Source organism: Passer domesticus, chromosome Z, assembly GCF_036417665.1.
Source record: "Passer domesticus isolate bPasDom1 chromosome Z, bPasDom1.hap1, whole genome shotgun sequence".
NCBI classification, from domain to species: Eukaryota; Metazoa; Chordata; class Aves; order Passeriformes; family Passeridae; genus Passer; species Passer domesticus.
Genome location: NC_087512.1, coordinates 45,765,111 through 45,789,150, shown reverse-complemented (window position 1 = coordinate 45,789,150; position 24,040 = coordinate 45,765,111). Strand labels below are relative to the sequence as shown.

The 24,040-nt window shown below is 45.4% G+C and overlaps 2 protein-coding genes across 2 annotated transcripts; one reads left to right on the top strand and one right to left on the bottom strand.

The window, feature by feature from the left end:
• Positions 1-264: 264 nt before the first annotated feature.
• THAP1 (THAP domain containing 1) lies at positions 265-6,893 on the bottom strand. Its single transcript, XM_064404968.1, has 3 exons — positions 6,762-6,893; positions 6,217-6,412; positions 265-2,286 (listed from the first exon to the last, which is right to left on the bottom strand). Exons 1-3 carry the CDS (start codon positions 6,830-6,832, stop codon positions 1,819-1,821), a joined length of 735 nt encoding a protein of 244 aa, XP_064261038.1. The 5' UTR covers positions 6,833-6,893; the 3' UTR covers positions 265-1,818.
• Positions 6,894-6,918: 25 nt separating this feature from the next.
• Positions 6,919-23,129, top strand: LOC135291217 (collagen alpha-2(I) chain-like). The gene is made up of 2 exons (XM_064405245.1): positions 6,919-8,044; positions 9,922-23,129. Exons 1-2 carry the CDS (start codon positions 6,919-6,921, stop codon positions 11,712-11,714), a joined length of 2,919 nt encoding a protein of 972 aa, XP_064261315.1. The 3' UTR covers positions 11,715-23,129.
• The last annotated feature ends 911 nt before the right edge of the window (positions 23,130-24,040 follow it).

Genomic DNA, 24,040 nt, shown 5'->3' with positions numbered 1-24,040 from the left:
AAGAGAGGGTTTTCTGCAGAGAGAACAGACACAATCTGCTATCTGGCACACATGCCAACAGCATAGCAACAGTTTTTTAAACATCTTTTCCTTGTCACTTTTGAATTTTACCAATTTTAAACACTAAGTGTAACAGCAACAAGGTTTTGGGAACCCAACCTCTAAACAAGGAAACTAGTAGAAAATAAAAATGTAAAATGTCAAGGCAATTTTGGCAAAATCCTGGGAAAAGAGAAGAAAGAGTAATAAAAATCTAACACATCATTTGCTTTTCAAATTTTTAATTAGGTATAATAAATGTACACAAAAGGAAGCATTGGCATTTTTGTTCATTTTAAGTGTATGAAATGGTAGGGAAAATAGACACATGGCATGAGTGAGGTCAGAAGTATCAAGACTGGTTTGAAATATTTCAAAATGTCATGCTAACAGAATATTAAGGGAAGCTTTTAAAGCCATCATGAACAAGGCTTGTTTAACATCAGAGATAGAACCCACATCGCACACAAGTTTGACATTAGACTGAGAAAAGCAAGTTTTCTTCATGTCTCGTATATCCAGGAATTTCAGCTGTGAAGTCTGCATTAGGGTTAGCCATTTTCTCTCATTTTGAATGAGTTTGTTGACAAAATAATTTTTTAGAAAGTAAGTGCAAACTGCTGCACTACTTTGTCATGCTAAATCTATTACTAGAAAGTCTTAATAAGGCTGAAGAAGAGGCAGCAGCATTTGAGATATTATAAACCAGTCTAGCACCAAGCAACTCCAAAGTCTAGTTCCCTATCTGCCCTTTGGTGGATGCCCTTTGGGGAGTGAAAAAAACAAAGAAATAAAACCACTGTATACTGCAAAGACATAAATGTCTGACTCCCTGAAGAACAAACTTACTTCATTTCCTGAAGCTACACGTGGTTGACATGTGAGTTAATTTCAAAACCAAGGACAACATCCTACCAGTTACAGTGTTTATGGGAAGATGACCCTACAACATTCTGGGACTGTATATTACCAGTGTCCTTTTGCAAGTAGTCACTGTAAACAGTACACTGTCTTAATGATCCTGCCAACAGTGCAGTAACATACATGTTCAGTTCAGCCTTACACTTCAGGATTATTTTTAAGTGCCCTCAAAACAAAAGCTGCTTCTACAGGTCTCGTTAGCTATGCTAATGAATTCTCCTCATCGCCCTCAAAACACTCATGGGGTGAACAGATACTCCAAAAGAAGCGGTTCATTTACATACCTCACCCAAAAGGATCCAGGAATTACTTTTTGCAGTTCTTCAAATGCATAGCAAACTGAAGTTGGAAGTTTTCCCAGACTGAAATGTGCATCTTAGCTATCTTTCTGCAGCACTTGCAGATGTTAGCTGACCTAATTCTGTTCTTTCTAAAATCAGTGAAAAGTACTTACTGGGGATTACCAAAGCCAACATTAGAAACCTTGACAAAGCACTAGGTGTACAACCACCTAAACTGCACTCTCACCCAGATTCAGTTCCCAGCCCCTGTAAGCATAAGACAGACATTGTAAAAAAAGTAAATTTCTATGTGTCTTCAGTCTTGCATCCTTTCCTTCTGGAAGCAATTAATATTTTGTAAATTCATTGCATATTCTAATTCTGAGATACTTGCATCTTCAATATATTAAAAGTGTATCAAACTGAAATGACAATGAAGAAAAAATATTATCTTATTTGTATGACTGCTTAATTACTGCTTCAGAATTCTGGAAAGTCTTACTAGAGAATTAGAAAGAATTTCGGTTTTAAACTAAATTTCTTGGCCTACCAAAGTGAAAATTGACGTTCGTGACTCCTAGGCAGGTACTTCTACGACTTCAAAATAGTCATTAGGCAGAATCACATAGCCTTTTCCTGCCAATATGTCTTTTTCTTTCTGAAACTGAACAATTTCTCTTAGTTTCTCAATTTGTCTTTCCTGACGCCGGCACCGCTGTTGTGCTGTCTTGAGCTTCTTCCGCAGCTTTTCAACTTGTTCCTCCAGCTGCTGAATTCTTTTTCGCTGATGGACTGTATCCTCTACGGTGTAGTTATGATCGCAAAAAACAGCAAGATTGCTGGGGGTCTGGAGAGGGGGCATCAATAATCCAATACTCGGATCTACAAATCTGGCATCTATTTGAGACAAATGAAAAGAAGGAGTTGATGGAGATTGTGGTAGTACTGGAGCTGCTGGTGGTGGTGGTGGTGGTGGAGGTGGTGGTGGCGGTGGCAGCGGAGGAGGTGGCAATGGATCTTCTGGCTGCTCTGCAAATTCTTCAGACTAGAAAGAACAAGGAAAAAAAATGCACATTTTCATGCTTAACATTGTTTACAACACAACTCCCTTATTACAGCCCCAGAATAACCTAAACAACCAGGACTTAAACTAATAAAATAAATTTCAAAGACATGATTTTCAAAACTGGCAAACGATTCTCAGCCTGCTTTGTCCAGCTTCTCAACTGGACATATTTTTAACCAGCTTCATTTTAAGCGCTCTTTGAAACTCAAGCCCTTATGTCTAAATAGGTTTTTTGAATTACCTAAGAAGCAAGAACACAGACTACAGTTCCATAAAAAGGAGTTCAGATGACCTAGCAACTCATTGCTACCATGCCATTCCCTTTTGTCCCTCCTCCTTTTTGCTCCATCATACCACTACGTAATTGAACCTACCAGCTACCTTAATCAAAAACACATCAGAAGCAGACAATCTTCTGCTGAGGTAGAATGAGGGTTAATTAATGAGCGGGCTGATAGGTTGGCAGAGCAGAGAGATAGACACAGTAAGACCAGTATTCTCAACAACAGCTGGGAGGGACTCTTACTGGTTTTGGGCTGCAGTGTAATGGTTTGGTTAAAAGAGACATCATGAACCAAAATAAACAGCTCTTCAACAGCAAAGCAGCCTTCTCATAACTGGTACTTACTTTTTGCTCAAATATAATTGCTAAAATGACAGAAAGCTATTTGATCTCCCACTATCACTGCATAAAATTTCTGCCCATTATTAAATGTCAAATGAATGCAACAAAAGGTATGACATACACCTGCCCTGATATGTAGAAAAAGTGAGAATCATAAATTATAGAATGGTTTAGGTTGGAAGGGACCCTGAAGATCATCCAGTGTCAACACCCCTCCACCACGGGCACACCTTTCACTAGACCACGTTGCTCAGAGCCCTATCCAACCCTTGAACACTTCTGGGGATGGAGCATTCACAGCTTCACTGGGCAACCAGTTCTAGTGCCTCACCACCCTCACAGTGGAGAATTTTTACCTAATATCTAATCTAAACCTGCCCTCCTGCAGCTTAAGGCCACACCTTCTTGGTCTGTCACTACGTGCCCTTACAAAAAAGTCCCTTTCCAGCCTTCTTGTAGGCCCCCTTTAGATTCTGGAAAGTTGCTATGAGGTCTCCACACCACTTTCTCTTCTCCAGGCTGAACATCCCCAATGTTTTTCAGCCTGTTTCTCTAAGACGGGTGCCCCATCCCACTGGTCATCTTCCTGGCCTCCTCTGGAGTCACTCCAACAGGTAAAAGTTCTTCCTGTGCTGGGACCCCAGAGCTGGATGCAGGGTTCCAGACAGGGTCTCACCAGAGCAGGGGGGTACAATCTCTTCCCTCGCCCTGCTGGCCACGCTGCTTTGGATGCAGCCCAGGATACTTTTGGCTTCCTGGGCTGTGAGCTCACACTGCCAGGTCATGTTAAGACACAGGCCTGCATAGCTGGCAGATGGAATGGACGGAGTGAAGCACTCTCTGGCAGCAGCAAAATATCGATTGGCTGAACTCCACCGCAGGGCTTTTTTGCAGATAAAACTGCAGGTTTTATCACATTGCTGTTGATAGGTCCACTTGTACAGGTCAGGGCAACAGAGATTCCAAACCATTTGAGTATAGGCCAGAGCAGAGAATCAGATTCTTTCTTCCCCAAAGGAATTCAGTTTAATTTAGAAATGCTTCTGTGCACACGTCAATTGAAAAAGCACTGATGAAACCAAAGGCATCATTTACCTACTGAAAATAAAGCTTAAAACATTCTTGGTAAAAGAGGCACTGAAAAAATTTTCTACCTACTCACCTGTTGCCAATACTATTAGTAAAAAGAAAAGCATAAGGACCGGGAAAACATTGATTTTAAGAACAGCCAACAGTCCTCACCATCAAAATATCAAGCTCATCAGATCTGAAGGTCGTATCATTAACTAACTTCCTTGACTTAACACAAAAGCAAGATAGATATGTGGGTGTCTACCTGTCCCCCATACAAACCACAATACTTGCCAGACAGTAACTGAAAAGGCAGTTTGGTGATTGGTATTGAAGGAAAGCGATGATTAGCATTAAAGGGAAGTTTAATATGCACTCAAATATAACTGATCACAAGAAAGTACAAAATCAGTAAACTACCAATCTTATTCCTCAGTTATAAAAAACTGCTGCTCTTAGCCTACCTAATTCACATATGAATATTCTAAAGAGCTTGACCCTGTCAGCTGTCACTATCAAATTTTTCTACTAAAAAACCCTACAAGGCAAAGGTAGAGCTAGTAAAAAGAAACTCATTCTTGCTAGAAACAAAAAGCAAAAATCAGATCACTGCTGGACTGCTGAATTCTATTTGAAGCTATTGAGCATATGCTACCTCTGTATACAAATTATTATTGTCACAACATATCACAGAGAACAAATCTTTGGTATCTCTGGGACATCATCAGTGACTTCTAATTGTTTCTTTTAGCCAATAAATACTTCTCCTAAGACATAAGTAAAGAAAAAGAAGGTATACCACATTACATAGTGCAAAAGATAAAAACGTGTATTTCAAAATCCATGTGGATTCAACTACAAAACAACAACTACTCTTTGTTATTACACTGTTGCTTGAAGATATGTGGCAGTTCATTCAAAAGTGCCATGAGACAAAAAAAAAATGGAACTAAATTCTTCAGAATTAAAAGGCACTGACTGTGTTTTTGTAGATGCAGGTATGACAGTGAAATTGGGAACATGGCTTACTACTAATCCTGCTGCACCAACAGTACTTTTGCAGACTACCCTACACACCCATTCAGCTTTCAGACTGTAAAAAAATTTGCAAGTATTTTACACACAACAAAGAAAATGTGTATTTCACAGATAAGCAAGGAAGTGTAATCAAACAAAAAACACAGCCATATTTCCCTGTAAGTTGTCGGTCTCCTTGTTTACATTCTGTTTATATTCTCCTATCTGTTATTAGCCATTTTTCAAATGTGTAGCAATTTTATTTATGCAGCACTCCAATACTGTATATAAAGAGAAAAACGGAACAAAAAAAATCTGAGTTTTTTTCTGTACACTTCATTTAAGTCTTTTGTTCCTCAAACCTCCTCCATTTACCACTGTCTCCTTTGCCACTTTCTCTACGGCAGAGCAGTAAGAGATCAAATATTTTATATCCTTTAAAGGATTAAAAATCAATCTTTTCCATTCTTGTCTTGAAGTTATGAATTCTTACTTCTTGATGTAATAAGTGACTCACATCTGACAGTAAATTGTTCTAGTGGCACAGTGAAGGGAATACCTCACACAGAAGACTGTACCATCAGAAGTCAGAGACCAGTATGGCTTTTAAAAACAACATTAAGGCAAGACAGAGGTGCTATCGGGACACAGACAGCAGGTGCAGGTAAAGTTCTGCCACTCACTTTAACTTTGCAAAGTCAAAGCACAGAGCCCTGTTAGAGAGGCCAGTTAAGTTTCACAGTTAACATCCACCACATCTTCAGTGCTAGCAGTAGCCATCAGCCATGGAAAGAGAGTAAATGCCATTTGCAAGCATTAATGAAGGCTCTCTCAGACTCTGAATATGCAGGAATTGCTGTGAAACAGTTTAACTACAGGGCAACAAACCTTCTTGCTTTGCTGCCATTCCATTTAATTCAGCACATGGATGCTGTATTAAATGGACACGTGAGCAGATCAAAGCCAGTGTCTGCCTGTACAGCACTTTGCGCTCCAAAGCCTGAGAGAAAACAAGCACAGCTGTTGGAGGTGTTTCCAGTCACCACAGCCCTCCTGGTGACTCCAGACAGACAGGCTCAACATCCTGCCAGCCTTCATCCTTCCCAGCCTGCATCCTCTCATTGCCCTGCCACGCTGCAACCAGTGACACGCATGACACATTCCGGCACCTGCAGCCATGGGTGCTTTGGGTTTACCTTTTCACCGGGTTCAGTGTAACAGAATATTGTGGGCACAGCATTCTCTTTTAGGAGCTTGTTATTGCATTCCCTCTTAAAGCAATCGGGGGTAAAGTGTTCTGAGCAAATGCTGCTGTACTTGGTCGGCTTGAAGTTTTTCCTCTTAACAGCGGCTTCCCACTTCTTGCAAAGATCGGGTCTTGTAAGAGGAAACCTGCAAGCAAGAGGCACTTTCAGCTTTTCTCGAAAGCTTTATAACCGGAGCCAAAACCTTCCTGTTCCCCATCGTGGGGAGGGGACGAGGTTTCAGCCCGCTCTCGCTCTGCAACAGGCGGCTCAGAGGGTCCCGTCCCTCGGCTTTCCCCAGGGCGACGCCGGGTGGGGCGGGCGAGGCACCCCACCCTCAGCGGCCGCGAACAGACATGTCCCGCTCCCTGTCTGTCCGTCCGTCCGTCCGTCCGTCGGTTCCCGCGCGCACGCCCTCCCGCCTCCCCGCGCGCGCGCGGTCCCGCGCTGGCCCCGCCCCCCGGCGCGACCCCGCCCCGGCGCCCGCGCGCGCTCACTTGTGGAAGGAGATGGGCTTCTCTTTGTCGTATCGGTTCCGGCAGCGGTAGGCGGAACAGGACTGCACCATCCCGCCCAGCCCCGCGCCCGCCGCGGCGCGGCCTCCGTGGGGACGGACGAACCGACGGGGCGCTACGAACTCACTGCCGGGCGCCCATGCTTCCCCCGCCTCTCGCGGGCCCCCCCCGCGCCCCTGGCCCTCCGGAGAGGGACGGGAGCGGGACGCTCGGCCTCTCCCAACTCCAAGATGGCGGCGCCAGCTTCAACGGAACCTCTCGCGGTAGCGGCGCGCACCGCGCTCCGCCCATTGGGCGCATCGGCGCGCAGGGTGGGGCGGGGCCTTGTTCGGCGGGCTCGCCAATCCGGCCGCCTCCTTTCCCTCGCTCCGCCCCCTTTTCCGAGCCGTGCTCCGCCCACAGCTCGCCCGCACCCACAGCTGGGCAGCACCGCCCACACTCACAGCGGGGCAGCGCCGCCCACACCGCACCGAGCCCACAGCGGGGCAGCACCGCCCGCACCGCACCCACAGCTGGGCAGCACCGCCCACAGCTCACCCGCACCCACAGCTGGGCAGCACCGCCCACACCGCACCCACAGCTGGGCAGCACCGCCCGCACCGCACCCACAGCGGGGCAGCACCGCCCACACCGCACCGAGCCCACAGCGGGGCAGCACCGCCCACACCCGCACCGAGCCCACAGCGGGGCAGCACCGCCCACAGCTCACCCGCACCCACAGCGGGGCAGCACCGCCCACACCCGCACCGAGCCCACAGCTGGGCAGCACCGCCCGCACCGCACCCACAGCTGGGCAGCACCGCCCACAGCTCACCCGCACCCACAGCTGGGCAGCACCGCCCACAGCTCACCCGCACCCACAGCGGGGCAGCACCGCCCACCCGTCCGCACCATGTGGGCAGCGCCGCTCCCCTCCACATCCACAGCGTGGCAGCGCCTCCGGCCCCGCCGGGCACAACCCCGGGCCCGAGGGCTGCGCTGCGGCCCTTCCTTCGCCGAGGGGAGCCCGTCAGGGCCTACTCCGGCCGCGCCAGGCCCGAAGTCTTGGCCGGGGATGGCTGCCCTAGCCGGCAGGCAGGGCTGCCGTCGTGCGAAGGGGTGTGCACAACGCGGCTGTCACAGGGACAGGAAGAAGCTGGCGCGGGGGAAAGGCGAAAGAAAACAACGGGAAGACCACATTGCCAAACACACAGTTGCATTGAGGACATGTAAAACAACTCCGTGTCGCTCCCCTAAACGTAGTTCGCAGGTACGTCGGCAAGCAAGTAGATAGATCTCTCAACAAATCGATTTGTTGTTACAAATAAGTTTATTTCGAGCACTTTTGACATGTTCGCATTCTGTGGGCTCACTTTTGAACTTTGCATTTGATCAACAACTAAAACCGTCCTACATAAGTGACAGTTTTTGTATAGGAATGATGAAGGAACCTACCCTTAGGGTCACCCCAGTCAAGTGTAACATTATATCTAGAAATTCACTGACAATGACCACAGACCCAAGTAAACTTCCTGGGTTTTTCTCTGACCCCACACAGATCATAATTTTCTCCTTAGGCTACTTTCTCTCTCTACACTTGTTTTGTGTGGGAAAGAAAAGAAGGTTTATTTGCCTTATCTTGGAGACTGTAGCTTCTCTGCCTAGACAGTTCTCTTTGCCCAGCTGATGGAAGGTTCCAGTCACTGCCATTTGCTTACCCAGGAATATGACAGAAAAGCCTGTACAGCAGCTTCAGCAATACTTCCACAAAGCCACTCGCATGAACTGTTTTCAGTACCCAGTGTTGGCTGAGCACTGCTAGCTCTGCTCCCTCTCCTGCTAGGTCAGCCAAGAGACAAGGAAACCAAAATAAGCTCTTTCTAGCACTACCTTCCTCACCAAGAAAAACATGCTTACTCCTCCCCTAACCTCGTGAATGCCTCTATCCCTGGCCTTTGCCTGATGGCTTTCTTCTCCCTGGAGTCCTGCTGCCAGTTTTCTCGGCAGCAATTCTGCCACAGCCTCAGGGACCAGAAGAGTTGTGCTGTCCCATGGCAAGGTGAGCTAGGGGTGACCAGAGCCAAAGCCCAGGCTCATCAGCCTGGACAGAGTCCTGCAGCACAAGAGCAGCGCAGACACTAATGGACACACCCACACAAGGCGAGGTGATGAACCAGGTACAAGGTCCACCCAGGTAATTCAGGCAGGAGCAGCAGGAGATGGTGCCAGGAACAGAACTGGAAACACAGGTCCAAGGTTCAGCCAGGAGATGGAGTGGAAGAGAGCGACACCTGTGACACAGCCAGGCAGGGACTGAAGGTGCTGGGCTGTGTTGAAAAGGAGCTCTTGCACCATACACAAGAGTTGGGGGCCCCAAAGTATATGAGTCAAAGTCCTCAAGGCCTTAGTCAGTGCACTTAGACCCAGTTCTCCTAGAGACCTGAAGAGGGATTCTGAGTCAAAGTCCTGGACTTGATACCACTGTCCATCTCCTCCTCCACTGCTGGTTTTGGAATGAACCCAGGCACGGGGGGCACAGCATGGCCATATAGAGCATGAGGCTGAGAGCAGAACACAGCAACTTCACTAGACACTCTGAGAAGAGGCACGTGGTCTGGTATGTAGGAAGGAAATGCCTGGGGAGAACGCATGAAAGCATGGATAGGTTGCAGAAAGTGACACCTAACTGGGGAGGTGGGGGTCCATCACAGATGAGGAGATCTGGTGAATGTGTAGATGAGCCACTGAGACCATCAGTGACCAAGCTGATTTTAAAGACTTAAAGGAGAGCTTTCAGCAGCTCTCACATTGGTATCCTGAAGCAAAAGGGATTTATAAAACACTGGGTGGAAAGAAATTTCCTCATCCTGTAAGAATTTCAGAAACTTGGAGAAGGGCAGAGGCAATTGTCTTGACTAAAGATAACAAATAAATACAACCCCCAAAAGAAAAATGCTATTCACATTTCAGTAGTTTTGAAAATGTTGGAAGTAAGTTTAGGACATTTCAAATCCTTTTTTTAAACTTTTTTTCTTTTCCCCCAGGAAAAAACGGCTACATCAAATTCATGTCCATCTTCTGAGTGACTTTTAGTTTGACTAATTGACGCGTTTCCTGATGGCCAAGCACTTCCCGTCAGACTTCCCAGCACCGTGTTGTTGAGAATCACTAGTCCTCGACACCTGCACTATCCTATGCCCATCCATCACAGACGCACCAGCACCTGCCCCAGCAGCCGCCACGCGATCCCTTGCTCGCTTTTCCCCTGAGGACTCCCCGTCCCCGGGCCGGAGTGATGGCCCGGAGAAAAATTCCCCCGTTCCCGGACGAAGGCCCCGGCACTGCCCTGTTTCCCACACCGCAGTCGCGGGGCGAGTTTCCGAGGGGGAGGAGCAGCGCGGGTTCCCCACGGACACCCCACCGGGAAGCCGTTTCGCGCAAGCCCGGCGGGCGGGGGAAGGAGCGGGCGGGGGGGACCGGCGGCAGCAGGGAGGCGGTGACGGCGGGGCGGGCAGCGGGCCCGGGGCGTGGCGCGGGTCCGGCGGCGCCGGGAGGCGGCTCAGTCCCCGCTGCCAGCCGAGGGCGGCCGGCCCCGCCGAGCAGCCGCCCAGCCCGGCCCGCCCCGCGCCGGAGCCGCCGCCGGCCGGCGAGGGCGGCAGCATGAGCGGCGGGCGTAGCGGGCGATCCGCCGTGAAGATGGAGGCGCCGTTTTACCCCGAGGAAGGACTGGAACTGCTGCCCGACTTCGTGCCGCTACCGGGTTTCGGTACCGCCGGCGGACCTGGAGCCGATGCGGCGGCGGGGCAGAAGCTGCTGCTGGGTGCCGGGAAGAAGCGGGACCTGCCGGCTGCCGCCCCCGCGCCGCTCCCGGGGCCCTTCGCCCTTCGCCCGCCTGCCGGCGCCCGCGGCAGCGCGGCGGCTCTGCGCTTGCTGCCGCCGCCGCCCGCCGCCGCCGCCGCCCCGCCGCCCACCGCGGGCTCCGCGGAGACGGGGAGCGGCGGCGGGGCGGCGGCGGCCCGCGGCGGTCCGGAGGCCGCGCTGGGGTCGGCTGCGGAGCTGCCGCTGCTGAAGCTGCCACCGGCCGCCGACCTGGAGCAGCTGCTGATCCAGGGGGGCGCGGGGCTGGGCGCGGGCAGCCCGGGGCCGACGGCGCCCGGGGCGGGGAGCGGCGGGGCGGCGGCGGCGGGGCCGTTCCTCTACCGGCAGCCGGTGACGCAGGAACAGGAGGGTTTCGCCGACGGTTTCGTCAAGGCCCTGGCCGACCTGCACAAGCAGAACCAGCTCCTGGCGGCACCGCCGCCGCTCTCCGCGCCGGGACCCTGCTGCACCGCCCGCCCGGGGCCACCGGGAGGCCCCGCCGCTGCCGCCGCCGACCCTCCGGCCGTCTACACCAACTTGAGCGGCTTTAACCCCGCGGGGCCGCTGAGCCCCTCGGGCAGCGCCTACCCCTCCGCCTCCGCCCCGCCACCGCCGCCGGGCCTGGCCTTCGGGGCCGCGGGTCTGGGAAGCGGCCGGCTGCCGCCGGCGCGGTCCCTGGAAGAGCCGCAGACGGTGCCCGAGGTGCCGCCGTCGGCGGGCGGGGAGGGTGGCAGCAGCGCGCCGACGCCGCCGTCGCTGTCGCCGCTGGACGCGGAGAGCCAGGAGCGGCTGAAGGCAGAGCGCAAGCGGCTGAGAAACCGCATCGCCGCCTCCAAGTGCCGCCGGCGGAAGCTGGAGCGCATCGCCCGCCTGGAGGAGAAGGTGAAGGCGCTCAAGGGGCAGAACGCCGAGCTGGCCGCCACCGCCAACCTCCTCCGCGCCCAGGTCACCCAGCTGCAGGGTCGCGTCCGCAGCCACCTCTCTTCTGGCTGCCACATCAACGCCGCCGGGCATCCTCCTCCTCCTCACGCCGCCGCCCAGCCGCGGGAGACTCCCCCCGAGGCGGCCGCCGCCGCGCCGGAGACCAGCGCCTGCTGAGGAGGGACACCCCGCCGGCTCCGGCCCCAGCCCGCCCGGGGGCACCGCGGGGCCAAGGTGCGCGCCTGCTGCCGCCCTTCTGCTATTATTATTATTTTTATCATTAATTATTATTATTATTATTATTATTATTATTATTTATTTGCGCCTGGAGACGGCGGTTTTTTTTGCGGGAGCCGGGTGTTGCTAAGCATTTCCCGAGTTCTGTTGATGTCGCATTCAGCAGCGAGGGTCTCCGTGGGTGGTTCTGGGGCAGGTGGTTGTTAATTTTTCAGTGAAGTACTTGAGGTCTGTAGAGATTTCCGAAAATAAGATAATTACTGTTTACAGAAAGATTCAACTTTATTTTCATGGGGGATATAAAACGTGTGTTTCCTAATACACCTTACTGAACTGTATAGCAATGGATAAGCTTTTCAAACTTAAAAAAAATAGCCAGAGTCGTACCTTTTGAAAAGATGTGCGTGTATATATATATTTAAAACATAATATGGCTATGTATATTTTCTTGGTATTGATAAAGAATCTTTTTTAAAATACTGTCTTTCTCTAGAGCTTTAATTTGCCATTGAGAGTTAAGACAGCTGTGTGGGTGCTCTTGCACTTACATGGCTTTGATTTTCAAATCAAACCCTGGAGGGAAATGATTTTTGTTGTAAATCTTAAAGCAGATTGAATTGCATTGCTGACTCAGTCATAGGAAAATAGTTTTCTAAACCTGTATGCTCCATATTTCTTGTGCCAGTGCAAACTTGGGGCATTGATAGTTATTTATTGAAACTTGAACACTTTTTGGATGTTGCCTAGACCTTATTTTTCTAGATAACATGTTAGTAGAGAAAATGGTTACTTTGGCAAAAAGAGCTTTACTTTTCTTTTTTCCTTCACTGTGTACATTCCAGTAGTGTGTGCTCTTTCCATAGTATAGTACCAATTCAGTGCTATACAGAAAAGGGCTCAGATTTGGGGTGGGTTAGCTGTAAAGGTGATAATTCCATTGTATTCTGTTTGAATAAATCACAGAAATATTATGGAGAACTAGATTTATTTTTCAGTAGAAATCTGTGTATCTTGCTTCTTGGTCTACTTTGTTCTAAAGAAACTTTCTGCAATACTCTAGAGACAGAGTCAATGCTAGAATGTGAAGTGTTTTTCTGGTTGGGAAGATTCGGTGTGATTTATTTCTTTGTCAAGAATTTACTAGTAGAAGAGTATAGCAAAAGAACTACTTCTTCTGATTAGACATAATCCTCAATAAGTTTTTGAAAGCTTTAGGTCCCTTGCTCGGTGCCACTGCCTTCCATGCTTCTGCTGCACCTGTGTTTTTCGAGCATAGCCGCTAGCGCAGCGCTGCCGAGCCCTGTGGCAATGGTGCGGTGGGAAGGGTCTGTCGGAGTGTGACGGTCACCTCACCAGAAGCCCCTCTGTGCGGAGGCCGCGGGCCGGCCCTGCCGCTGGGGAAAGGCAGGGCTTCTCCTGAGCAGATCCAGCTGCAGTGTGGGGCCCTCTTCTCTCGTTGAAACTGTGCTAAAAACTCTGCTTGAACTCAGAGGCAAATCTTTCATGGGGATATGTGTCTGTGCCAGCTGGTGAAAAAGGGGTATGAGGAGCCGAGAGGGCATAGACGTCTCTATGTGTACAGCAATTGCTCAGATCTGTTAAAGCCATTCGGGAGCTGGTAAACATCTCTTACCTCTTCTGAAGGCTACAGCTGATGATTTGCAATCCAGCAAGAATGGGATAGACTCACGGTTTTTCATGCTTTTACTGGGGATATGTGAGTGCTATCTGTTCAGAAAGTTGAGCTGCAGCAATCAAGTGTATGAGCTTTTCCTTTTAGTGCAGTCATTCCTGGCACATGTATGAAGTTATATGAGAATGCGTAGTTATGCTGTTACTGTAGCTGAGATGGCTCAGAGGATATTTCTTAATGCATATGCAAATTAGGTAGAAGCCATATTAATAATTGTATAACTGTTCGATCATGTCACCAGAGCCTTTTTTGGTGGTTGAAATTATTGCCTGTAACAGTACATTCTGCTGTTAGAATTACTAATGAGCAGATTTAAAAATATTTTGATCTTAACACAGGTTCAAAGACTTCTTAGGGGCATTCTGAACCATACTGCATACAATCTGTAGCACTGCCTGTTACATAATAACTGGGTGAAAAAGGTTTTTTCTTTGGTAGTTGTCATCTGCAAAGATGCTGCAAGTCTGGAGAAACTGATAAAAAACTTCTTTCCCCCCACACTTAACACTTTTCCGTAGTGAGAAAGGTAGATGTGAGATACTTTACTGCATATGTAATAAGGTGGGGATTTTTCAAGGAATCCTGGAAGAAATTGTAAGAATTTTTGGGTGAGCATCTCTACTTTGGTCTTTGTAAATGAGTGTAGGGCTAGGTAAAGGACAACAATAAATGCAGCTGTGTAATGCTTCTTTACTTATTTGTGATTTCTGCTCATAATAAATTAGCAATATCCAAGCAACATAGGGGATCCATAAGGCGTGGGAAATCACTGCAGTTCCCCTTCCCAGACACAGGCAAGGCTCTAGAGGGCTATAGTCTAGCAGGGTTGCAATGAGCTCCCCCTTTTCAGTATGGTAATGTTAAAGCTGAAAACCACCCCTCATTACCTCACTTGAGTTTGAACTGTCTGCAAGAGCAGTCTCATACGCAGCATCTCAAAGACCTCATACGGTAACTTCTTTGATAGCCTGCTTTCTGTTCTAGCTGACATCTGTTCAGTGGTAGAAGTGGTGACAGGCCAGCTCTCTTACCCTGATGACTGATGAGAGATTACTAGTGAGGGTGGCAGCTTCAGCTCTCTGCCAGAGGCTACTGTTCTGCTAGTGGAGTCATCCAAAAGATATATGTTTTCTGTAGAGTGATCAGTTACCTTCATAAATGCCTCTTTTATCTGGCATTTAGGCTGAGAAACAGGAGCTAACAGTGACATGACCAAAATAGTGTTGGGGTATCTGTTTGGGTTTTTTTCCTACTTGGACTGGTTATGCTAGGGTTGCTGCATTTTTTGCAGATTTTGAGTGGAAAACCTAAGAACCTAACACTTTAATATAAAAAGACTCAGGAGTACTTACCTGCTGCAGCTATCAGACTTGATTGTTCCTGTCTTCTAAAACATATCAATACTCTGACTTTTAGCCCTGCAGTGTTCCTACACCTTTAAATATAGCCTCTATTTTGTCTTTTTTCTTCAGTTTGTTGTTAAACATATGTGTATTTTGGTTTTTTTTTCTGCTGAAAATTTTGGTCACTGTGAGACATTAAAAGAAAGATACTGGGTAAAAAATTTTAAGACTGTTTATATAATTTGCATCCATGTAGCTCCTTTTCAGTAACTTCGAGCAAGTTGGCTCTGTGTTACTGTAAGGGAAAAAAAAAAAGAAAATTACCAAAACCCCTCAAAAACAAAATCCAAAAAAAGCAAACAAAAAAATTAAAATCCCAAAATAAAATAATTATGTTCGCTGTTAGCTCAGTGCTGTTTAGCATTTTTTTCATTCTTTAAAACTACCATGCTTTGTTATACTTGTGCACACTATTTTCTAGTCCTTGCAAAGACTCGTGCTGCATGACTTGATTTGCAGGCTACCCTCATGTCCTTCCAGTCTGGTTTTCAGTCTAGATGTGAACCCATGATAAACATCCCTCTGTTTATTTGCCCCAGGTGTAATCTGCTCTGGAGACTAAATAGTCTCCTCCTTTGTCTGTTTTGGTTGCTGGATGCTTGCTTCTGTGCATATAGTTTTTTAAATTTGTGAATGTGCTTGAACTAATATCTTGGTTTAGATGTGAAGTGCCTTCTTATTTAGGTGCTACAGCAAAAGAGTTTGATTCATATATGGATTTGATTTATTTGACTTGTTGTCAGATCTTTTCTGTCTTGGGAAGTAGGAGGGGGAATGTTTTCAGTAGGAGAAGACATGTTCACTCCTTCCTTGGGCAGAGGGTGGAGCCCCCATCAGATCTGGCGCTGCTTGATGTGAGTGCAAGGAAGCCACTCTGGTAGCATTGACTTAAATGATGCCATTGCTAAGAAAGTTGATTGGTTTGGTCTCCAGTGTAGTTAAGTCTGTTGGAATCACAAGGTCTCCAGAGAAGTCCAAGTAGCTGGTGAGTTGGTCTTAAAACTTGTAATGTGATTCCAGGTCGAGCCCATTTGGTATGCTTAGAGAGCCTTTCCAAAAGCAAATACTTTGCATACTTTGAGAATCATAGGTGTTTGGACATGATAAGTCCTGATCATGGTGAGCAGTGATTTTGGTGGTGATGGTCATGTTTTCTGTTATAAGACCTTGATGGTCTTCCAAAAGACAAATATCTCAACACATCTGGACTCTTCACCGTTTGTCAGTAGTCACTACTGACTATCATGCTCTGTTTGAGATCAAGGGTGGATCTATGACAGTTCTCTATCATCTTGGTTTGTATTTGTATCTTTACAGAAGAAAGAGTCATGAGGCATCCTTCATTCCTTAAACTATCTGATTGACTCTCTGTCCCACCTTTGACAGAGGAGTGACCTCCCCAGGTTAAGCCCTGAGGCATTCTGCAGTTTGCAGCTGTTAAAGTGGAAATTGATTTGGCAACTAATTTTTAATCAGTTATATAAGTTGATGCTTCCCAAAATACTGAATAGTATTGTTTGATAGTGTCTGAAGTACAGGTGTATGCCAGGTCGGAATTACTAGTTGTGCTGAAAATAACATCTTGGCTGCCATAACTGGAGTCTTAACTATTTGAATCCAGTGGCTTCTTATAGAAAATTTTTCTATATATGAGACTAATATGCAAGAGGAAAAGATCCATCTGCTTGTAACATAAGTCATTCTTTGATGCATTTTATGTGTCCTGCTTCTGGAGTGCAATTTAAAAAAGGAAAAGCAATGAGTAACATTTTACTTTATTCATATGTGCAGCTGTAAGTGCTGCTGGATAATTTTGCTCTTTCCTTACTTGATTCTCCAAGTTTCTATGTTTAGCAAGTAGACAAATAGGAGTATGACATATCTGTGTGCATCTTTGTTTTGTACAAAATCACTTCCTTTTTTCCAGGTTATTTTTGAAGTTTTACTGTAAGAATGAGTGTTGAAGAGTTCTTACCCTGTTTTGATGCTCATTGGTCACTTCTTTTGATCAGTAGTGACTCTGAGTCACTGCTCATCTTCCAGCAGAGGTGGACATCTAAACCCAGTAAAGTCTGTCAGGGATTCACCTCTTTCAATATTTGGTAATACCTGTATCAGCAGAAAAAATCTTGGACATAAAACTTTCACAGTGCATAGTAATCCTGCAAATGTTAACTCATCCTTCTCACACCACAGTCACTTGCATCAGGGTTTAGTGTATCTGATGAAGAACGATAAATGTTCCTGTGACAAAGTGCAGGATCTGAAGTTTGTAAGAACCTTGTTAATCTTGCTGCATATGGTGCAACTCCACTATGAAGATGTTGAATTAAATCTGAATGTATGGAGACTCAGGCCTTTATGGTAAATTATGGGAGAGAAGAGTTTTTAGTAATTCTTGATTACTCCTCTCCAGCGTTTCAGAGATCTGTTTCTTTTTATCCTATGAAGTGTCTTGCAGCTGTTTGTGCTGTGAAACTTCTCTCTTCATAAAGACTCCGTTGCTTGGAAGCAACTTCTCCATGAACTGGTCATGTGTGACAAGCTAAATGCAGGTTCTGAGAAACAGTGCAACAATGAGTGCACAATAGAGAACCTGCTGTTGTTTGTGTATTGCTAAAAGAGTCTAGAAATGTATTCACATAAATCAAAACAAGAGTAGCTTTCGGAGGCACCATCCTGTTGCCTTGCTAAGGGCATTGATCCTCGCTGTTTGCCTTAGTCTGGGAGCACTTTGTCTTAAGCTGTTGCATACCTGAAGGCTTACTTTCTGCATCAATGTAGTCACAAACCGGATCTCTGCTTGAATGCTGAAACAGTTAGCTTCAAATGGCTCAGTCAGAATGCCTTGCTCTAGTTGTCTCCGAAGGGTCCCACTGGGGAAACAGTGTTGGGGGGAAGGAAACCAATGAAGGATTGTATCTTCACACCAGTGCTGAGCATTGAAATGCAACTTTCAGTTGAGTAGTCTTGACAAAAGTGTGTTGCTGATGTAAAAACTCTGAATCTTGATCTTGTGTCTGCAGGGGACATGAGTTCTTGTGCTGGAGTCCTGCTTGGGCGGTATCCTCTCAAGTCAATGAGGACTAACTGAAGAAACAACAAATCCAGCCTTTATGAACTAATTCTTCTGAAGCACAGATACCTGGAAATTCATGTCAAGGTGTTGTGTATAGACATCAGCATACATAGGAGAAGGGGATGGCCAAAGGAAGGAACTGGGATTTTCTTAGCTGCAACAGTACACAGTGGGGTTTTTCATATGCTTTTGTTGTGGTCAAATTCTTCCAAAAGAAGACTATACTGCATTTCTGTGTGTGATCACAAGGTGATGTTTTTTTTAGATTTCCAGTTAAATTGGAGCTCTGTCAAGCTTTGCAATGCTAAATTAACACAAAAAGAGAACTTACTTTGAAGTCACATTTAGCCTTAATGCTATCTGAAATGCTGCAGTTCATGTGTAGTAGTTTACTACAAGGTGAAATTATAATTATCATAAATAATGTTTTAAAGTAGTCACCCTAAATAATTGCGTCCGTGATGTCTGCTTTTTTGTCTGCTGTCAAAGTATCTCTGTCCATAGCATAGCTAGCTGTAAATGGAGCTTTGCAATCAATTTCTAGTACTAGTAACAAACAGGGTCTGCAATAGTTTGAGGAGTAAATGTTCTGGCTAAGTGTTCTGGCTAAAGAATGACCATTTCTGTAAGAATGCTTTGAAGTGATGGTTGGGTTTGGAGCCTTGCTGACATGGAGATAATAGATATGACCAGTTCACTGTGCACTAATACACTGCTAGATTCTAATATTTAGCACACTGCTGACAAGATTTACTACTACTTACTGGTTAAGAACCAAGTATGGGTGGAATTGTAAGTCACCTAAATAGAGTCCATACAGCCTTGGAGAGCTGTCTTGCTGGAGATCAGTAACAGACTCTCATCCCATACAAGGGGGAGGAGAAAAATCATTGGCTGCAGTCTCTGTTTTGGTTTTGCAAGTTCAATTACTTTTTTAAGTTGAGTCCTGTTTTATCTCAAAATTTATTTGAATAAATTTGAAAACCTTTCTAATAAGTACCTTGAAGCACATCTTGCAACTGTTCAATTTCAATCACTGGTTGTCCAATTGTGGTATTACTTCTGTCATACATGAAGAAACCTGAAGCTTTTAAGAGTCAGGCTTCTTACTGCATCCCTGTTCTTAAACAATGGTCTGAATAGGTGAAAAATCATCAAATAGCTTGAACTCTGAGGAGTTGTTTGATACAATTTTCTTGTCCTCTTCAGACAGCTTCCCACTGCCCCAAGGGATGTGTCCCTCCTGCCTCATATGGAAAATTGACCTTTAAGAACTAACTGTTTTAAAATAACTAACTAAATGACTAACTAAAGATAGTCTTCTGGTACATGCTGAGTAATTTTAAAGATAACATACTGAACTTGATAATCTTTCCCACACCTCTGTTTCAAAAATCTTCAGATTTTCTTGTAAAGCAGGACACAAGCAATGGAGTAGTGTGAAATAAAGTTAGTGTGGTGTTCCAGAGAATGTATTTTGGATAGTCTCCTTCTTTTTCCCTAGTAACAGCTATGGAAAGAGAGTAGTAGAAGATACTGATACATAACTTGCTGTTCTTCACAAGTAGAGACAGAGTTTGAATTCTTGGATTTTTCCAACTTTTACCATTCTGTTTTTTAATATCCTTGATGGGAGGGTAACATAAATAGTGAGGAAATACTGTTAGGGAGGTAAATGTTTTTGTTATATCTAATGTCACGTAAGTTATGGCCGTAAGTAGCTCGGACACCTTCAGAATAGGGATTCCTAAAATGCTGCCAAAGTGTTTTTATCAATCCAAACCATTTTGTGCCAGTTACTAAAATGGTATTGTAAATCCTTGTGATTTTTGACAGTCTTTGTGTGCACCCTGTAAGTGAAATCACCGTACAAGCTGGTATGTCCACATGCTATGATACCAGTTTCCCAGCAGGCCAGTAGTGTCTAATGAAGTTTATGTCTTTATTCCTTTCCCCACTGGTAGTAGTTAGAGATGATGGTTGAAGTTATCAGCACAAGGAAAAAGAAAAAAAAATTGAATTCAAGGAAAAAAATAATACTTATCTCTGAAACAGTATTTAATGGTAGTATTTGTAGTATGTTTAAATAGCAGATAATTAGGACTGCTCTTCAGAATGCTTTGTAGCTTTGTTTTGTTATTACTGCATAAGTGTCTTCTAAATGTCTCTTCTTTGGAAACTGTGCCTCTGCCTGCTTGGCCTGATGACTAGTGATTTCACACGTACCCTTATTTATTTAAAGCCATGGCAACCACCATACTGAAATGTCATCAAGTAAAGCCCAGGTCTGCATGCTGACTGGTGATACAAAGGTCTGCTCTCTAATAAAATGCAGCCCATGAAGGACGAGCTCCAAAAGGCAGCTACGCCCTGTCTTCAAGCATTTGCTCTAATTTCAAGGCTTTGCCATGTGGTGTTGCTCAATGTGCAGCAAAACAAGTTCTTGCAAGCCCCTTGAGCATTCCTCCATGTGTAACAGATTAAATATTCAGGCTTTGTTGACTCTCCCACATGCCCCCCAAGGAAAAAAAAAAACCAAACCAAATCAAAACCAACAGAATCAAACCCAAACCTGAAACAAAAGACCCAACACAGCTGTAAATTGGAGAATTTTTTTGCTTTGTTGCAAAGCGCTGTTAATTACAGAGACGCTTAGTGCAGTTCTGACATGTGAGCCATCAATCTAAACACTCCCAACAGTGATTTTGCTTTGGTTGTGCTTTGCTACTTTGTACAGGACAAAGGGAAGGCAGTAAGTGTTGCAATATAGTATTGTGCAATTCCTGACTTTTAAATAGAAAATGATAGGCAAGTCTGCATAGTCTTGCACACCAAAATTTAGCCACTGATTTTTGCCACTCCCACTCTTCCTCATCAGGAATACCGGCTTCTTAAGGTCAAAAAGAGAGAAGGGGAGAAGGGTAGAGAGATTAAGAAGTGGCAGTAGGTATCTTGCTGTGAAGAGCCTTGGGCCTCCTTGGCCTTAAAACTCAATCTGTAAGGTTACCTCTAGTTTATGACATCTGAAGGTAATTCTTAGACTCCCAGTGCAGAATCTTACCAGGAAAGGCAGCTGGGTCTGTATTGCTGAATAAGTCTTTTGGTGAAGTAGCTCTTCAGCTTTCTGTGTTTTTCCATCTGTGGAGTTGTAGCACATTCTTCCAGAGCAGTTTCTCTTTCCTGTAATGTCTCATCTAAAGTTGACTTGTTGTTCCTACAGTTTCTGCCTACACTGAAAAATCTTTCTGAGGTTTGGGGGACCATGCATGTGCCCTCACTGTGTGGTGTTTGTGATGGCTATTCTTGTATGACTTGAAGAGATTTCCTTAGAAAGGAGTAGCTCCAGTTAGGTGCAGACTGGAAAGATTAAATTAATTATTCTTTGTGCAGTATGTCTTTATGGCAGTTCAACAGAGGAACTAACTCCCATCAGATAAAGGAGAGGTCTTGGGCAATACGGCGCAGCTTTGAAAACCCTTGGTGATTTCTGGTTCTTGCTGAGCTTCTGTGGTGCAGAAAACACTTAATGATCTGCATTACTATAATCACAATACCTTGCAATGGCATGGGCTGGGCTGCTGGTAGTATCACGTATGTTCTGTGGTCCTTACTGGGATTCATGCCACATGCTGATTAACAGAATAAGGGATTTCCTGTAAAGGCTAAGAAACCCCCCCTGTTGTGTCACCACCAGCATTTCCAAGCTTTCTTTTTGTCCAAAAGAGGTGTGAGCAAACTGCTGCTTCCTACAGTTCTTCAATGCAAGCTGGTTCTCCATAGGCCTTCAGGCATGGCGCTGAAACTTCCTCCTTCAGGGTAGCTCTTCAAAATCAAAAGTGGAAGCAGAGCAGTTCAAACTGGGCTTTGCTCTTCCAGCAGCTGACATGCAACTAGTTGGTGGGTGGGTGTTTGTCTACATCCTTTCTTGGGTTTTTTTAAAGTTGGTTTTATGTGTACATTCTTATTCTGCCTTACTAAATTAGCTGGCACAGAGGAAGCCTCTGAGAAACCCTTTAAAAATCTCTGCTTTTGGTAGAATTTTATAAAATTGCAGCATGGGAATAAATTAAAAAATCCCAATGAAACAAAAAAACCCCAAAAACCCAACAAAACATAAAGCAAACAAACAAACAACAACAACAACAACAAAAAAAACCAACAAAAAAAACCCACACAAAAGCAACCCTAAACAGACAATAAAACAAATAACTCTGTACGGATATCATGGACGTGATTGATTTTGGAAAGTCTTCAAACAGGTATGCTGGCAAGGGCATTGCACACAGATGGAGATAATAGTGAAACAAAATTGAGTAGCTACTCATTTGCTGGATTTGGTCAGGAGAGATTTTAAAGGACACTTCTGAGACCTTTTTTCTGATGTGGTGATTTTTTAAAATGTAAACAAGCTACAGGGCTTAACAACTGAGGATTATGTCCATTGTAATTTTTTTACATTACTTTTACTAACTGTATTATATTCAAAATACTTACTTCTCAGACAAAGTGGACAATACTAGTGGGCATCTTGCACTTGATTAAATGTAAAACATTTTCTTAATTTAGTGATGTGTTTAGGACAATACTGTAACTTACTGAATATACAACAGTGATAACTGTGTTTACAATAATTTTAAAATTCCTACTGTTCAGTGGTAGCCAACTTGTTTGAGAATTGAAAGTAAGGCATACTGCAATTGGCAATCTTGGAAAAATTAACTCAATGCTGCTACCACTAAATACTGTGGGATGGATACCGTGGGTTTAAATGGCAGCAGGATTGTATTCCAAGCCTCTGTCTTAAGTACTTAATGACTAAAAGGCGACTTGCCTTGTGCTCATTTATGTATCCCTGTGTGTAGTACATCAGTTAGAAACCTGTTAATGATTGATTTGTAACATTAGGACCTTTATGAAGATCACAGTGGGGTTTTTGTTTGTTTTTGTTTGTGAGCAGACACTTAGACATTTTGGAATGTATAACATTGATCCTTGTGCTGGAATTGTTTACATGCAAAACTGTATTTATGATTTTTTGCAAACTGCAATGTGCAATTTTGTACATGTGTTTTAAACTACAGAGTTTATAAGGAAGATATTGTATGTACAGTACTTGGACATGAGTATTATTTCTTTGATATAAATATCTAGAGGAAAATTAAAATTGCTTTATATTCATATTTTTTGGCTGTGTTTATTATTTCAACAAGAAATTTAAAAGCTGACTTAAAGCATAGTGATTTGGGCTTTTTAAAAAGTACTTTTAAATTGTGCTTGTTACACTGCTTCCTTTGACTGTGTCATACTGAAGTGCAGGGAGAGATTAATTTTTTTCTTGCAAAAATGTTGCTCTTTGGGATAACTTCCCTATGTATATATATGAGTGTGTGTGTATTCCCTATATATATGAGTGCAGTTGCAAATCATAAATTTAGCTTTTATAAAGAGCAAAAGAGGAGAAGAGACAGTCCAGCTCTGATGATATCAGATTTCAGGCCCTTGCTAAGAAAAGCTGATTGGAGTCATCAGCACTGTGGGGTGTGTCTCCAGTTACACGTGTCTTGGCTTCTGTGGTTCAACAGAACAAGTGGCAGTAAAATGTTTTTGCAAATGTAACTGTTCTGAACCACATCTGGAGTACATCTGTTGAAACGAGGAATTTCTTTTTCTTTCCTGTGATCAATGTTCTTCTGCACATTGATACATCCTGACGTAATCCCGAAGGAGAGCTGCTCGGTAAACATCTGCACGTGCTGAAAACACTTCTGCAGTCCCAGCTGAAAGCTCCCGTGCTCTGGGAAGGCAGCCCTGCCTTCCGGATACATCCTTTCTAGCCAGTGACGCTGGGCGGAGCGAGTGCCGAGCCCCACCAAGAATGTTCCCAGGATGCCAAATTGGAGTGGGAGCTGAGAGCGCGGCACTGCCGGTGGCTCCGGCTGCGCCGGCTCACAGCTGGACCCTCCGGAATGCGTGAGTTCCAGGTCTGGCGCTGAAGGAACAGTAGAGGGAACGGTTTTTTCTGTTTTAAGATACGAATGTTAGGATTCCAGAGGCATGATAGAGGTGGGGGAGGGGAGGGGAAGGAAGCTGT

What these genes read in the sequence shown, in the direction of transcription:
- THAP1 (XM_064404968.1), bottom strand. Translation starts at nt 6,832, where the DNA reads ATGGTGCAGTCCTGTTCCGCCTACCGCTGCCGGAACCGATACGACAAA. An exon ending in AAGCCCATCTCCTTCCACAA is followed by an intron (nt 6,413 to 6,761) that starts GTGAGCGCGCGC and finishes TCTTGCTTGCAG; the next exon opens with GTTTCCTCTTACAAGACCCG. An exon ending in ACACTGAACCCGGTGAAAAG is followed by an intron (nt 2,287 to 6,216) that starts GTAAACCCAAAG and finishes TGTTCTTTCTAG; the next exon opens with TCTGAAGAATTTGCAGAGCA.
- LOC135291217 (XM_064405245.1), top strand. Translation starts at nt 6,919, where the DNA reads ATGCTTCCCCCGCCTCTCGCGGGCCCCCCCCGCGCCCCTGGCCCTCCG. An exon ending in GCAGGTACGTCGGCAAGCAA is followed by an intron (nt 8,045 to 9,921) that starts GTAGATAGATCT and finishes CGTGTTGTTGAG; the next exon opens with AATCACTAGTCCTCGACACC.